The sequence below is a fragment of the Oncorhynchus gorbuscha genome, linkage group LG10 (genome assembly GCF_021184085.1).
Source record: "Oncorhynchus gorbuscha isolate QuinsamMale2020 ecotype Even-year linkage group LG10, OgorEven_v1.0, whole genome shotgun sequence".
NCBI lineage: Eukaryota > Metazoa > Chordata > Actinopteri > Salmoniformes > Salmonidae > Oncorhynchus > Oncorhynchus gorbuscha.
In genome coordinates, this window is record NC_060182.1 from 44,116,856 (window position 1) to 44,134,323 (window position 17,468).

The 17,468-nt window shown below is 44.6% G+C and overlaps 1 protein-coding gene across 2 annotated transcripts in view; it reads right to left on the bottom strand.

Moving 5' to 3' along the window:
- Positions 1 to 2,001: 2,001 nt before the first annotated feature.
- Positions 2,002 to 17,468, bottom strand: part of LOC124046164 (forkhead box protein J3-like) — a 97,992-nt gene continuing 82,525 nt past the window's right edge. For both annotated transcript variants that reach the window (XM_046366241.1, XM_046366240.1), the window contains 6 exons: positions 16,071 to 16,263; positions 13,846 to 14,154; positions 10,694 to 10,795; positions 5,019 to 5,207; positions 4,642 to 4,743; positions 2,002 to 4,543 (listed from right to left, as the gene is read on the bottom strand). In XM_046366241.1, the coding sequence (XP_046222197.1) occupies positions 4,431 to 4,543; positions 4,642 to 4,743; positions 5,019 to 5,207; positions 10,694 to 10,795; positions 13,846 to 14,154; positions 16,071 to 16,263 (1,008 nt within the window). In that variant the 3' untranslated portion in view covers positions 2,002 to 4,430. The remainder of the gene's footprint in view (positions 4,544 to 4,641; positions 4,744 to 5,018; positions 5,208 to 10,693; positions 10,796 to 13,845; positions 14,155 to 16,070; positions 16,264 to 17,468) is intronic.

Below are 17,468 nucleotides of genomic sequence, written 5' to 3' on the forward strand. Positions count from 1 at the left end.
CTAGCGACTCCTGTGGTGGGCCGGGCGGAGTTCGCGCTGACACGGTTCCAGGTGTACGGCGTTTCCTCTGACACATTGGTGTGGCTGGCTTCTGGGTTAAGCAGGCGTTGTGTCAAGGAGTAGTGCGGCTTGGCTGGGTTGTGTCAAGGAGGACGCACGGCTGTCGATCTTCGCCTCTCCCGAGTCCATACGGGAGTTGCAGCGATGGGACAAGACTAACTACCAACTGGATACCACGGAATTGGGGAGAAAAAGGGGAGAGAAAAAAAATTGGCCCAAAAAGACAACAAAATTGAAGTAAAATTGATCAATACCATTTTAATAAACATTTAACTAAGACACAGTACAAGGAAGAGTGTCACAAAAAGCCAATGCATTTGATCACATTTATATATACACACAAGGTTTCTCTCTTGAAAGAACAAAATACTACCCCTCCCTCCATTTGTTTCATTCATGAGTCATCATTCACTGATGATTTGAAATGACATACAGTCAAGTCAGCACAATAACACACTGCCATACAATATATTGTTTCTGCTAGTCATCAAAAACCAGCATGTGACAGAAATCAGGAATCAGAAATCTTGACCATAGATGCGGTAAAGAGGTCAATGGAAATGCCATGTAAACATATGGGGAACATTCCCGAATCTCATCATTACCCCCCAGCAAAATGATACTACGCTTAAGTGTGAAATACACATGTAAACAATAGCCTATGTCGAGGTAAAAATTGGAGTACAATGCTTGTATGGATGTCAAGCCCAATACATGTCCATTCATCGTCACCAGTTAAGTGCATTATACACTGCTCAAAAAAATAAAGGGAACACTAAAATAACACATCCTAGATCTGAATGAATGAAATATTCTTATTAAATATTTTCTTTATAAAGTTGTGTGCTGACAACAAAATCACAAAAATTATCAATGGAGGAGTCACACTAAAAATGAAAGTGGAAAACCAGACTACAGGCTGATCCAACTTTGATGTAATGTCCTTAAAACAAGTCAAAATGAGGCTCAGAAGTGTGTGTGACCTCCACGTGCCTGTAGGACCTCCCTACAACGCCTGGGCATGCTCCTGATGAGGTGGCGGATGGTCTCCTGAGGGATCTCCTCCCAGACCTGGACTAAAGCATCCGCCAACTCCTGGACAGTCTATGGTGCAACTGTTGGTGGTTGGAGCGAGACATGATGTCCCAGATGTGCTCAATTGGATGATTCAGGTCTGGGGAACGGGTGGGCCAGTCCATAGCATCAATGCCTTCCTCTGCCAAACCAGTCATGCTGGAGGCTGTTGCAGGCAGCAGAACGTTCTCCACGGCGTCTCCAGACTGTCACACGTCTGTCACATGTGTGAACCTGCTTTCATCTGTGAAGAGCACAGGGCGCCAGTGGTGAATTTGCCAAACTTGGTGTTCTCTGGCAAATGCCAAACTTCCTGCACGGTGTTGGGCTGTAAGCACAACCCCCACATGTGGACGTCGGGCCCTCATTACCACCCTCATGGAGTCTGTTTCTGACCGTTTGAGCAGACACATTTGTGGCCTGCTGGAGGTCATTTTGCAGGGCTCTGGCAGTGCTCCTCCTGCTCCTCCTTGCACAAAGGCAGAGGTAGCGGTCCTGCTGCTGGGTTGTTGCCCTCCTACGGCCTCCTCCACGTCTCCTGATGTACCTGCCTGTCTCCTGGTAGCGCCTCCATGCTCTGGACACTACGCTGACAGACACAGCAAACCTTCTTGCCATATCTCGCATTGATGTGCCATCATGGATGAGCTGCACTACCTGAGCCACTTGTGTGGGTTGTAGACTCCGTCTCATGCTACCACTAGAGTGAAAGCACCGCCAGCATTCAAACGTGACCATAACATCAGCCAGGAAGTATAGGAACTGAGAAGTGGTCTGTGGTCCCCACCTGCAGAACCACTCCTTTATTGGGGGTGTCTTGCTAAATGCCTATAATTTCCACCTGTTGTCTATTCCATTTGCACGACAGCATGTGAAATTTATTGTCAATCAGTGTTGCTTCCTAAGTGGACAGTTCGATATCACAAAAGTGTGATTGACTTGGAGTTACATTGTTGTTTAAGTGTTCCCTTTATTTTTTTGAGCAGTGTAGTTAAAAACGACTAACACCACCGATTTCACTCAAACGTGAGCTAGCATTTAGCAGTCACTTCTTCTAAACCCTAAAAAGGGACTACTTCTAAATGGTATGTAAATACATCCAAATATATCTAAATCTGACTTTAGTAACCACATTGTGGGCCTGTTACAATAAATCCATCATTGCAGATTTGACGAATATCCACTTTGTTAGAACAGATTTGTTGAACGTGAGGCAATCCGGCATCTGTTCCATTGGCCTCTTTACCGCATTTATAAATCATTTGAGTTCTTTAAAAGACACGAGCACTTTGGGTCCCGTTTAATAATCATCCCTGTATATATTCAGTTAAATACTGATTTACATTGTTCAATGGATATGATTTCAATTATGGAACTGTAGGTATACTAAAGGGTTACAGAGAGAACAAGACCCTGAAAATAGTAAGTATCACAGTTCAAATGCAGCTCATTAGATCATTTTGTGTGTTTATTTATTGTTTCTACTGCATTGTCCACGGCTTACCCTCTCCCATCCTATGACTAGGCACCTTGGAATCATCTGTGTGCCCGTCCATTCCGATTCTCTACCCTCCAAAAGTGTACACTCATTCACCCCCTTAATTCCTTTTAAATCTATGAGGGGCAATTCAAGGATACGATTGCACACTTCGGGAGAATCGGAATGTAGCCAATCTGTAACCATGTGATCATTTTGAACATGTTATTTATTGTTCAGGCCAAAGAATAAAGTCACGTTATAGTAGTCTCGTTCACCAGTTCACCTGGCACACGAGTCCAAGTCCTAAATCCACATGATTTCACTTCACTTATAACGTAGTACATTGAGTGTACCTTTCCGCCACAGTTGTCGAAGCACCTGCCAACAGGTACATTAAACTACACACATACCCATTTCACCTTTGGCGTTTTGGTGATGCTAAGAAAGGAAATGGGGGTTATGCATTATTCTGAAAGAACAGGAGACAGGGACCCGGAGGGCTTCGTGCCATGGAGCTAGTAACAGGACAGTCCTGATGAACGCTAACACATACTTGCACACTCTCACACAGGCGCATGCACGCACACAGACACCGAGATAGATAAAACTGTAGACACCATAACACCACCGGTAAGGGATTGACAGGCGATACATACATAGCATTGGCCCAGCGTCACAATTGTTTTCATGAGCACAGAGTTAAGTGGTGACATACAAAGCACAAAATAACCACTACAGTGGAAGAGTTTTGTTCATCAAACCATTGAAAGTTAAAGCAAGTTACGTAGACATTAAGGATAAAAAATAAAAATATAAGGGTGCAATTCATACATGGATTCAAATATATAAAACTTCAGCTGTGCTTGATTGAGCATGCCTTTTGCGATGGAACCAATAGAACCGTCCTTAAAGTGCAAGCCCCGCCCATCTGGCACTCAAGGCAGGCTGAAACAAATGCTCAATGAATTTGAATGATTTCAAAAAGCATTTGAACCGACGTCTGGTGCAATGTGATTTCTCCTCTGACCAAATACGGTCAATTCCCTCTGCAATATAAGCCTACAACCACAAGATGGTGCTCAATTCCATACAGTTGGCATTGTTTGAGGCAGAGATCAGACACTTGTTGGAATGAGCATCCTTATCTGGTCTTCCCTTATCAAATTTCGAACTAACTTTATTTGTTGGAATTGGCAAAAGTATCATTCCATGGATCACTTCTGTCAGATAGGTGAGGGGTGCTACATTGAGGGACAAGTAATTGCAATACTGTCCAGGGCTAACTGGCAAGATGCCAGATGTTTGTGTAGCGATGGAACAAAAATGTATCACTTTGAGGCTAGTCTTGTTCATATGTATAATGGCACTATCTTTTTCATCCACGCCCATTCCTTTCAGTTGTGGCAGGTGGACCGTTCCTTGAAAAAAAGTTATTGTGAATCAAACCCTAGCTTCTTCCACTGTCAGTCTTCAGTGGAAAGAAACGAGAATAGAAGCATGAATAAAAAAATATATACTTCACCGACACTTGTAAAACTGTTGGCACTCGGAACATTGAGATGAGACAATGCAAACCATTCCAAAAGTGTTTTTTTCCTCGCGTGACCATCCAACTTGTCGACTGGCAAACGTTGACTTGTTTCCCTCTGTGTATGATTGTCGTCAAAGTCACTCTCTATACTCTCGTATAACAAGACCAAGATCATGGGATTGATATTCCTCCTCTGGAGGATGTCTTTTTTTCTGGGCAGGTGGTCACTTCCTCTCCTCACACCCTCTGCCTATCCCTCCTTTTCTTCCTCTCTTCAGGATGATCCTAAACGATGGCGTCCCAGTCAAAGTCGTCCTGGATGTCGTTGGTGGGCAGCCTCCTCATCTGGTAGTGCCCGGGTGGCATCATGTGCTGCTGGTTCATCTGGTCATGGTGCCCTGAGAATGGAGGTAGACGTGTAAGGTAGCTGGACGCATGCACGCACACACACACACACACACACTTACAAGAGGGTCTGAGTAGTTAGCAGTAGTACCTGTCACCGTGGAGCCTGCATTGCTCATGGGGGGCATGTGGGGGTAACCCGGGGGTCCCATCATTGAAGACATGTTCTGTCTGGAGTCCATGTACAGATTACCTACAGGAGATGAAGACATCCAACAGGAAGCAACAGTCATTCAGTTCTTACCTCACAACTCCATTGACCTATACACTGTGATAAGATCAGTAAAAGGAGACTTCGTTAAGCAATCCAACCCTTTCAGATCTATGGGACGCACGTTAGAGGTTGCCCTTAGGCATAGACATAGGATCAGCTACCGTCCTCAAACCTGACAGTTACCATAGGGGAAACAGCTAAACTGAACTTAGATCAGTGTCTAGTGAGGCAACACCATCCTAATGGCCACTTACCCGTGTTGATGTGCTGGCTGGGCTTGCTGGTGTGCATGGGGTTGTGGCAGGTGGGCATGGGTGGCCCCTGTGGTGGGATGATCCCGGTGCGTGTGAAGAACTGGTTGATGGAGGAGCATAGGTCTGCTATCTGGGCCAGGTCCAGGGACCAGTTGTTCAGCTCCGCCTGCCTCATGCTCTCCTTCAGTCCTGTCATAGATACACAGACAGGGGGTCGTTCTCATTTCAATAGACCTTAGTGGTTTCCTCTTCTCCTAGTCTCCTTTCCCCCACCTGCACGACAATCATACCCATAGCATGATGCTGCCACCACAATACTTGAAAACACAAGTGTTTCACTCGGTTGTATTTGATCCAAACCTGTAGTTTTTAATTTAGCCAATTCACATCCTTGTACTTTGTTTAGAACAATATCAAGATGCACTGAGACAATTCACATTGAAGTTAAGACTGTCATTATCTATCATACTTTCAGTGTCAAAGTTGCGATTGAGAAAATGAAGATTTTTTTTAACTGAACAAAAACCACATGTAATGTCTCATGAGCTGAAATAAAAGATCCCAGACTATTTTTTTTATATGCACAAAAAGCTTATTCCTCAACTTTTGTACGCACATTTGTTTACATCCCTCTTAGTGAGCATTTCTCCTTTGCCAAGATAATCCATCCACCTGACAGGTGTGGTATATCAAGAAGCTGGTCAAAAAGATGATCATTACACAGCTGCACCTTGTGCTGGGGACAATATAAGGGCACTCTCAAATGTGCAGTTTTGTCACATGATGCCACAGATGTCAAGTTGAGGGAGCGTGCAATTAGCATGCTGACTACAGGAATCTCCAGCTCCACCAGAGCTGTTGCCAGATAATTTAATGTCAATTTCTCTACCATAAGAGAACTTGAATGTACATCCAACCAGCAGACCATGTGTTTTTTAAATATATTTTTTAAATCTTTATTTAACTAGGCAAGTCAGTTAAGAACAAATTCTTATTTTCAATGACGGCCTATGAACATTGGGTTAACTGCCTGTTCAGGTACAGAATGACAGAGTTGTACCTTGTCAGCTCGGGGATTTGAACTGGCAATCTTTCGGTTACTAGTCCAATGCTCTAACAACTAGACAGCTGATGAAACTGTTGGTTGGCACAAGCAAAGAATTTCTGCACAAACCATCTGAAACCATCAAAGGGAAGCTCATCTGAAACCATCAAAGGGAAGCTCATCTGAAACCATCAAAGGGAAGCTCATCTGAGTGCTTGTCATCCTCACCAGGGTCTTGACCTGACTGCAGATCGGCATCGTAATAGACTTCAGTGGGCAAATGCTCACCTTTGATGGCCACTGGCACACTTGTGAAGTGTGCTCTTCACGGATGAATCCCGGTTTCAACTGTACAGGGCAGATGGCGTGTATGGTGTTGTGTGGGCGAGCGGTTTGCTGATGTCAACATTGTGAACCACTCCAAGGTGTTGGAAAATGTGGTTGCCGTATAGCTCCAGGATCATCCCAATCGAAACAACCTGTGAGAAATTCCAGTATTTGCATTGTGTGCAAATAGTCTGGGTAACCATTTGGTTATCTGTACAGGAATCTTATGGCTTGGGGGTAAAAACTGTTGAGAAGCCTTTTCGTCCTAGACTTGGCACTCCGGTACCGCTTGCCATGTGGTTGTAGAGAGAACAGTCTGACTGGGCTGGCTGGGGTCTTTGACAATATTTAGGGCCTTCCTCTGACACCATTTGGTGTAGAGGTCCTGGATGGCAGGCAGCTTTGCCCCAGTGATGTACTGGGCCGAATGCACTACCCTCTGAAGTGCTTTGCGGTCGGAGGCCGAGCAATTGCCGTACCAGGCAGTGATGCAACCGATAGGCTTTGTTGTGCCCTCTTCACAACTGTCTTGGTGTGTTTGGACCAATCTAGTTTGTTGTTGATGTGGACACAAAGGAATTTGAAGCTCTCAACCTGCTCCACTACAGCCCCGTCGATGAGAATGGGGATGTGCTCGGTGCTCCTTTTCCTGTCGTCCACAATCTCCTTAGCTTTGGTTACGTTGTGTGATAGGTTGTTATTCAGGCACCACCCGGCCAGGTCTCTGACCTCCTCCCTATAGGCTGTGCCGTCGTTGTAGGTGATCAGGCCTACCACTATTGTGTCATCAGCAAACTTAATGATGGTGTTGGAGTCGTGCCTGGCCATGCAGTAGTGGGTGAACAGGGAGTACAGGAGGGGACTGAGCACACCCCCCTTGGGGAGCTCAAGGGGTTGAGGATCAGCGTGGCAGATGTGTTGCTACCTACCCTCACCACCTGGGGGCAGCCTGTCAGGAAGTCCAGGATCCAGTTGCAGAGGGAGGTGTTTAGTCCCAGGATCCTTAGCTTGGTGATGAGCTTTGAGGGTACTATGGTGTTGAACCCTGAGCTGTAGTCAATGAACAGCATTCCCACATAGGTGTTCCTCTCGTCCAGGTGGGAAATGGCAGTGTGGAGTGCAAAAGCGACTACGGTGGTCTGCTTGAAGCATGTTGGTATTACAGACTCAATTAGGGACATGTTGAAAATGTCAGTGAAGACACCTGCCAGTTGGTCAGCACATGCCCAGAGCACACGTCCTGGTAATCCATCTAGCCCCGCAGCCTTGTGTTTGTTGACCTGTTTAAAGGTCTTACTCACGTTGGCTATGGAGAGCGTGATCACACAGTCGTCCGGAACTTCTGATGCTCTCATGCATGCCTCTCAGTGTTGCTTGCCTCGAAGCGAGCACAGAAGTGATTTAGCTCGTCTGGTAGGCTCGTGTCACTGGGCAGCTCGCGGCTGTGCTTCCCTTTGTAGTCTGTAGTAGTTTGTAAGCACTGCCACATCCGACGAGTGTCAGAACCGGTGTAGTAGGATTCAATCTTAGCCCTGTATTGACGCTTTGCCTGTTTGATGGTTCGTTGGCAGGGCATAGCGGGATTTCTTGTAAGCTTCCGGGTTAGAGTCCCGCACCTTGAAAGCGGCAGCTCTACCCTTTAGCTCAGTGCGAATGTTGCCTGTAATCCATGGCTTCTGGTTGGGGTATGTACCTACAGTCACTGTGGGGACGACGTCCTCAATGCTCTTATTGATAAAGCCAGTGACTGATGTGATGTACTCCTCAATGTCATCGGAAGAATCCCGGAACATGTTCCAGTCTGTGATAGCAAGGCAGTCCTGTAGTTTAGCATCTGCTTCATCTGACCATTTTTTATAGACCGAGTCACTGGTGTTTCCTGCTTTAATTTTGGCTTGTAAGCGGGAATCAGGAGGATAGAGTTGTGGTCAGATTTACCAAATGGAGGGCGAGGGAGAGCTTTGTACGCGTCTCTGTGTGTGGAGTACAGGTAATCTAAAAAAAGAAATCCCTCTGGTTGCACATTTAACATGTTGATAGAGATTTGGTAGAACTGATTTAAGTTTCCCTGCATTAAAGTCTCTGGCCACTAGGAGCGCCGCCTCTGGGTGAGTAGTTTCCTCTTTGCTTATTTCCTTATACAGCTGACTGAGTGCGGTCTTAGTGCCAGCATCTGTCTGTGGTGGTAAATAAACTGCCACGAGAAGTATAGCTGAGAACTCTCTAGGCACGTAGTGTGGCCTGCAGTTAATCACAATATACTCTACTTTAGGCGAGCAAAATCTAGACTTCCTGAGATTTCGTGCACCAGCTGTTTACAAATATGCACAGACCCCCCCCCGGGGTCTTTTCGGAGTGTGCTGTTCTATCCTGCCGGTGCAGCGTGCATCCCGCTAGCTGACTATCCATGTCGTCATTTAGCCACGATTCCGTGAAGCAAAGGATATTACAGTTTTTGATGTACCGTTGGTAGGATATTCATGATCGTACCTCGTCTAGTTTATTGTCCAATGTTTGCACGTTGGCGAGTAATATTGACGGTAACGGCAGCTTTCCTAGTTGTCTTCTGCGGGTCCGGACGAGGCATCCGGCTCTTCGTCCTCTGTGTCGCTTCCTTTTGCGAATAATTGGGATGTCTGCCCTGTGGGGTGTTGAGAATATCGTGTGTGTCCTGCTTGCTGCTGTTGAAGAAATCTTCATGTACTCCGAGGTGAGTGATCGCTGAACTGATATCCAGAAGCTCTTTTCTTCCGTAATGCAGAAACATTATGGACAAAATCATTTACAAATATCGCGAAAAACCCCCACAGAATAGCACAATTGGTTAGGATACCGTAAAACGGCGGCCATTTCCTCTTCCTCCTCCTTCCATTCCACTGCTATGCTGATGACACTCAGCTGTATGTAAAAACTTCCCCAAGTCCCTCTGCTGCGTGTGCCTGTCTGAACACCTGCCTTGAGTAGGGATGGCAATTTGAAATAATTTAATACAACATTTTCAGATACCCGGTTACTCAAATCGATGTAAAGTATCTAGCTAAGATAGCTAGCCGGCTAGTTGAGGCTATTTGGCTGCACTCCCCATCCTTGTCTACAGCAACTCCATTCAGATTAAACAGCCTACCTTTCGGTTGCTCATTGTAGCATACTCCTTCCATTTAGCTAACTAGCTAATGCCATAATTTTAACTCTGCTGCATTGATTAGAGATCTACCAAGTCATGTTGCTACACATGGAGCCTCTGACCAGTTCCAACAATAAGCTACTGTACATGCGGTCCAGCACTCACCCATAACCCACCTCACCATTGCAGGCCAGAATATTGATCTCATCCTCAGTCTAAAATCTGGGTGTTAAGCTCGACTCTCTGACCTTCGACGAGCACATAAAACATCTGTGCAAAGCATAATTATTTCACCTTAATAACATTGCCAAACTCCGTCACACCATTACTCCGTCTTATGCTGAGAAGATCATCCACATCTTTAGATGCCAGGATGGGGGTGAAGTGTTAGTGTTCATGCACTTAACAGGATCCTGGCAGCACTATTCTGAATATACTAGAGTTTTTGGAGACTCCTGCCAGTGATCCCGATGAAAAGTGTGTAACAATAGTCCAGCTTGAGGAGACAAAGCATCTCTGGACTGGCTCCCCTTCTCAATCAGAATCAAGTTCAAACCACTCCTGCTGACATTGCATCATTTTTTAAAAACCTTTATTTAACTAGGCAAGTCAGTTAAGAAAAAATATTTTTACAAATTATTTTTTATTATTTTGACGTCCTACCCATGGCAATGCCGCTCCATAGCTCAAAGAACTGTTCGTATCCCATAACCCCACCTGTAATCTCAGAGCGATAGCCTGCTCCTCTACGTTCAAGCTTTGCTCCATGGGAAAAAAATTAAACATTTGCTTCCTGCTCGACTGCCCCCGCCTCTGGATGCACTCTCGGACCACCTGAAGGCATCAGACTCCCTTAAAAACCCTCCTCGTTAGGAAGCCCTTCATTAGATATTGCTGTGTTCCTGGTTGTCCTTGACCCTTGTACCGTCAGATATGTTCTTTGTGTAAGATGCCCTGCCTTGTTGTGTCCTGTGTCTATGTCTTGTTTTTATTTATTGTAATGCAGTCACTATAGGACTTTGAGAAGTTTTTCAATGAAAAGTGAGTTATAAATTCAATGCATTATTATTATTACTCTTGAGTGTGACAGTAGACGTTATAAGAGCATTATACACATGGTGGTCCAAAGAAAGAGTTACCACCATTTCTTCACTTTAGGATAATGCAAGTCTTTGTTACCTTGGAATGGAGAGAGGTCCACGTCAGCCCAATTGTAGCTGCTGGCAATGCGACAGCTCTCCTTCAGCCAGTCCAGGTTGGGGTACCAGTTGGCGGACAGGCCTGCAGAGGCAGGCAGAAACAAACACACATACCCTGCAGTGATTCCTCCTGATTTCTTCTAAGACAAATGATTTTAGTTAAGGGGAGTGGGTAATAGAGCTAAACGGGCTAGGCAGGGAGACCCAACTAAGTAACGGTAGGGGAAATGTTAGTCTTGTCCACCAGCCAGCTCTCTATAACATTGTAGCATTTTACCCTGGGGACGAGGTTAGGGAAATGTTGACAAGAGCACGGTGCTGTAATCAACAGAGTGACATTCAAGGACCAACAGAAGTAAATTCCTGTTTGAGTCAGATGCAGTGATGCTTTGGACCACAAGATGTAATTTCATGTCACAGGCATTAGTGAAGAGGAATGATTTTCTGCCTTTCATCACAAACTCAAATGGCAACACATTTGAAGCTGTGGATCTAAGACGGGGATTGCTTTTATTCATCCCAGCCACTGTGGAGGGAGAACTAACCCAGATAATGGAGCGTCTATTTGTATAGGGCATTTCTCGGAGCCGAAAGCAAAGTGAAGAGACACAGGAAAAACAAAGTCTAGGCAAATGAAAGACGTCGGCGAGGTTCAGAAATGCCTGTCTCTGAATTTGTCAGCGTCACACAGCGTAATGAGAGTTTGGGGAGTAGCAGAAAAAAACGACATAGCTACAGTAACTTGCAAAAGTATTCATCCCCTTGGCGTTTTTCCTATTTTTTTAAAAATTACAACCTGCAATTTAATGGATTTTTATTTGAATTTCATGAACATACACAAAATAGTCCAAATTGGTGAAGTGAAATGGAAAAAATTACTTGTTTCAAAAAATGTAACTGAAAAGTGGTGCATGCATATGTATTCACACCCTTTGCTATGAAGCCCCTACATAAGATCTGGTGCCACCAATTACCTTCAGAAGTCACAATAAAGTCCACCTGTGTGCAATCTAAGTGTCACTGTCACGTGGTCTCAGTATACATATGTACGCACACACACACACGCCTGTTCTGAAAGGCCCCAGAGTCTGCAACACCACTACGCAAGGGGCACCACCACTACGCAAGGGGCACCACCACTACGCAAGGGGCACCACCAACCTAGCGACACCGTGGAGACCAAGGAGCCCTCTAAACAGGTCAGGGACAAAGTTGTGGAGAAGTACAGATCAGGGTTGGGTTATAAAAAAATATCAGAAACGTTGAACATCCCACAGAGCACCATTAAATCCATTATTTTAAAAAATTGAAAGAATATGGAGCTACAACAAACCTGCCAAGAAAGGGTATCCAACCAAAACTCACGGACCAGGCAAGGAGGGCATTAATCAGCGGTGCAACAAAGAAACCAAAGAACCCCGAAGGAGCTGCAAAGCTCCACAGCAGGGATTGGAGTATCTGTCCATAGGACCACTTGAAGCCGTACACTCCACAGAGCTGGGCTTTTACGGAAGAGTGGCAAGAAAAAAAGCCATTGCTTTGGTGTTCGCCAAAAGGCATGTGGAAGAAGGTACTCTGGTCAGATGAGACTAAAATGTACCTTTTTGGCCATCAAGAAAAACACTGTCTGGCGCAAACCCAACACCTCTCATCACCCCAAGAATATCATCCCCAGTGAAGCATGGTGGTGGCAGCATCATGCTGTGGGGATGTTTTTCCATCAGCAGGTACTGGGAAACTGGTCAGAATTGAAGCCATGATGGATGGTGCTAAATGCAGGGAATTTCTTGAGGGAATCCTGTTTCAGTCTTCTAGAGATGTGAGACTGGGTCGGAGGTTCACCTTCCAGCAGGACAATGCCCCAAGTCTTTCTGCCAAAGCGACACTAGAGCGGTTTAAGGGCAAACATTTAAATGTCTTGGAAAGGCATAGTCAAAGCACAGACCTCAATCCAATTGAGAATCTGTGGTATGACTTAAAATGGCTGTACACCAGCAGATCCCATTCAATGTGAAGGAGCTGGAGCAGTTTTGCCTTGAAGAATGGGCAAAAATCCCAGTGGCTAGATGTGCCGAGCTTATAGAGACATACCCCAAGAGACTTGCAGCTGTAATTGCTGCAAAAGGTGGCTCTACAAAATATTGACTTTGGGGGGGATGAATAGTTATGCACGCTCAAGTTCTGTTTTGTCTTATTTCTTAGCTGTTTCACAATAAAAAAATGGTAAGCATGTTGTGTAAATCAAATGATACAACCCCCCCCCCCAAAGGTAATTTTAATTCCTATTTTAATTCCTTTAATTCCTATAATTCCCATAGGAAAAATGCCACGTGGGGTGAATACCTTCACAAGCCACTGTAATATAATCAGTGTTGGAGAGTATTGGAACTACATTTCGTTCAACTTGCTACATTATGCAGTAGCTTGATGGTAGTTAAACTAAAATCAAATCTAGGTCCTGTTTTAAGTAGTTAATGATTTTTTTCCCCACCATGTAGCGGTGTAGCTAACTACTGGAACTACACACTACTGTTTTACCATGTAGCAGTGTAGAGAACGACTAGAACTACACTACTAAATGAGAACTTGTTCTCAACTAGCCTACCTGGTTAAATAAAGGTGAAATAAAATAAATAAATAAACTGTTTTTGCACCAAAAAAAAAATTAATCTGGGCAATGTAGAATTAGCTTTAGTGTAGTTTAACTTCTTACAGTGTGAAGTAATTGGTAGCTTGATAAACTATTTTCAGAGTATCTTCCCCAACACTGAATATAAAGGATTCCAAGTAGATAGCAATGCTATATATAGTAAGGGACTAGCATTTAAGGATAGTCACTGTTCCTGAGGCCTGCCTGTAACTCCAGTTACACCGCAACGATGAACAGCTAAAAGCTGAGTGTGACCGTCCTATCGCTTGTAGTCGCAACATATATGTTATAGCAACCACCTGCTGGGTGACGACAAGTGGTGGTTGTTTGCGCTGATGATTCAACATATAGAATCGTCGGGAAATTAACGGAAAACTATGACCAATAGTCTAGCCAGAGGCACTCTGCTGTCCATCATTTGGGCGTGTTTGCGCTCTGATAGTACAGTAGTGTGTAGTGTGCACTGTACTGTCGTGTCTTACAAGTGTTAGTGCAGGTCATCTGTGGTGGCTGGCCAGTATGGTGCTGGGACTGCTGCCCACTGTTGGGGTGCTGGCTGTGTTGAGGGTGCTGCCCATGTTGAGTGTTCGGATGAGGTTGATGTTGGTTGTGAGTCAAGTGGGGAGAGAGGTGTTGTGAGAGAGGCGGGTGGTGGTGGGGGTGGTTATGAACGTGACCGTGGTTGTGTTGGTGGCTGTGGGCACTGTTGCTGCTGCCCACACAGGGGGATTGCTGATAGGAGCACGATGTCCGCGGCTGCTGGCTCAATTCACTGGGCATACCAGTGATACCTGCAGGGACAAACACACACACAAGGACAGACAGACAATTAACTAACCATTCTGCCTACCTGTAAAACATTTTGCTTATGCATTTTACTTTTTTTCTTTAGTGTTTGTTGTTTGCAGTAACGTCTTTGTTGTAAAATCACAAACAGACATGGCAGTTTCACCATTACGGATTCCAGCTTTTAAACTATGTTCATAACAAAACAAATGCTACTATAGTGCAGCAGGTGACTGACAGCTGCAGAGATGTTACCTCCAATAAATAATACTGAAGCAAACCAGAGGGATTTCATTCAGATGGTTTAAGGAATTTACTCTTAAAATAGAATGGAACACAGAGCGACAATTTCTTCACACAAAAGTGCACAGATTGGTGGGAAAAAAATACCATAAACCAAATCGTGATTTAATTTGTAACATTTAAATGTATGTAACAATTAAGGAGGCGATTTATTTAACTCGACCAAAGTTCACTTAAACCGTGCAATGCATAAATAGTTGCCTCCTTAAATGAATGCACATTAACGCTAGGGGTGTAGCGGTACACATATTTATATTCTGAATACATTTTTTGACTGCACTGGGCCTTTAACCCCAGTCATTGTATCATCTAAAAGTGCTGGAGTACTTACCTGACAACTCAAACTGAATTTATCCTCTGCTCTATCATTCGCTACATACTTCAGTCTGAGACTGCCATAATTGAAGTTGTTTGACGTTCCGTCAAAATGAGGGGTGTTGTACAAAAAAAAAGTAATCAGCGATTGGATGATCTCTAACCAATCAGAGTATCAAAGCCAATGATTAACGTTCAAAATGCTGCTTTAGTCAAGTGTGTTATGGCTCTGGCCCAACACATTCGTTTCTGGGACCAATCACATCTAGAAAGGATTTCCATTCTAGAAATAGCCTGGAAGGCAGACTCACTGTGGAGAAGACACTAATGTCCATGGGCGTAGTGTAGCGTTTGGCCCGAGCAAGGAGTTTGGGTAGCCAAGCAACTAGAGTACAGAGCCAAAACAACAAAATGTGTCAACTACTTTTGGACCTCACTGTATGTGTCTTTTGCATGATAAATTTCCCCATATTGTATGGTGGGAGTACAGCAAACTGCCAATTTATAAAAAAGGGGCTTGGACCTTATACACTGCAGGATGGAGCGCTATCGTTGCAGTGCCATTCCAGCCATTGGGTTTCAATGCTCCCTAGAATGTGTCAGTGTTATTTATTCTCGTAGTGATGTATATTTGTTAAGTTTTGATATTTCATAATTGTATTGCTGTACACAATTCAGCTCGTTGCTGCGACTAAAAGGTTGATTTCAAGGCAACAGTGAGACGATCGACAGACAGTGTCCATGTCTGGGGTTAAAAAGGTGGGTCGTAATAGAAGCAGGAGGAAGGCTGTTGACCTAATAGGAAGCTGCAGGAAGCAATTACAGAGAAGCGTCAATCTAATTAGCAAGTTTCAAAGCTACTCCCACAGCCACTGCACTTTTCTCCACTCAAGTGTCAATACAATGTTTGGTTTTTCTCAAAATTCGCCTCACCCGTTTGACTGAGTAACGCAACGATTGTAGATATATGGCACAATTCATTATTTGTATATGTAAGTACAAAAGAGGAATACACACAAATGCTTTTATTAACATAAGTGTCCAATCTGTGGTGTAGGAGATTGTTTTATAGGTTAGCTAAAAGCACAAGGTAATCATTCCCACTGGTGTTAGCCATACTGTTTTCCTATCAACCGGATATGATTTTAGAAAACAAGCACGTGCACAGCTTTCAAATACTTTTGAAGACGTTTGATAGAGCTTGATTGGTTGCAAAATGCACCCATCTGTCACACCAAGCAGGCTCATCGAAAACACTATTTCAACCCCGGTCCGCTTCAGAGTACTGTTTCCCATGACCCACCTTGCTGGCTGAAGGACTGCTGAAAGACAGACTTATAGAGGTTTTGGAACGAGACACTGAGGTCCTCGAAATCAGAGAAGAGGAGCTGCTTGTCCTGCTCGGCCACACTGCACTGGGGTTGGGGAGGAGGAGAGGGAGGGGGAGGAGGCTGCTGTAGACTCAGAGACTGGGAGGGCTCCAAGTTACTACTGACCTACAGAGAGAAAGAGAGAGTCACTTATTTTCATTACTTTAGGTCCAATCACTAAAAAGGCTGAATTCTAACTTGAGATATCCACACTGTCTGTTTTGGGCATGGTAATGGTAAACGCGTGTTCAGTATCCCCGTCTCCTGATGGTCATTCACCCTTCTAACCCGAGCGCCCAGGCCGATTGTACCTACAGTATAGTAATGGGCGCCTGACTGTCTTAAAGTGGTGATACAAATATATATTTTTTTATTTTTAGGGTTTGCCACAAATTATATTGAAATAGAGTACTCAAAAAAAATCTAGTCCATAAAAAAATGCCTAATTTATCATAACTATTACAGGGAACAAATTACTAAAGACACACACACACACACACACACACACACACACACACACACACACACACACACACACACACACACACACACACACACACACACACACACACACACGGAGTTACATTGTGTTGTTTAAGTGTTCCCTTTATTTATTTTTAGCAGTGTATATACACACACCAGGGCTGCCTAACCCTCTTCCTGGAGATCTACCATCCTGTGGGTTTTCAGTTGAAACCTAATTCAACACACTGGATTCTATTAAAATATATATATCCTGGAGATCTACTGTTTTGTAGGTTCATTCCAACCCTAATTTAGCTTATCTGATGCTACTAGTTAAGGTCTTGTTGAGCAGCTAATTAATAGAATCCAGTGTGTAAATAAATTTCACATGCTGTTGTGCAAATGGAATAGACAACAGGAAATTAGAGGCAATTAGCAAGACACCCCCAATAAAGGAGTGGTTCTGCAGGTGATAACCACAGACCACTTCTCAGTTCCTATGCTTCCTGGCTGATGTTTTGGTCACTTCAATGCTGGCGGTGCTCTCACTCTAGTGGTAGCATGAGACGGAGTCTACAACCCACAAAAGTGGCTCAGGTAGTGCAGCTCATCCAGGATGGCACATCGGTGCGAGCTGTGGCAAGCAGGTTTGCCGTGTCTGTCAGCGTAGTGTCCAGAGCATGGAGGCGCTACCAGGAGACAGGCCAGTATATCAGGAGACGTGGAGGAGGCCGTAGGAGGGCAACAACCCAGCAGCAGGAACGCTACCTCCGCATTTGTGCAAGGAGGAGCAGGAGGAGCACTGCCAGAGCCCTGCAAAATGACCCCCAGCAGGCCACAAATGTGCATGTGTCTGCTCAAACTGT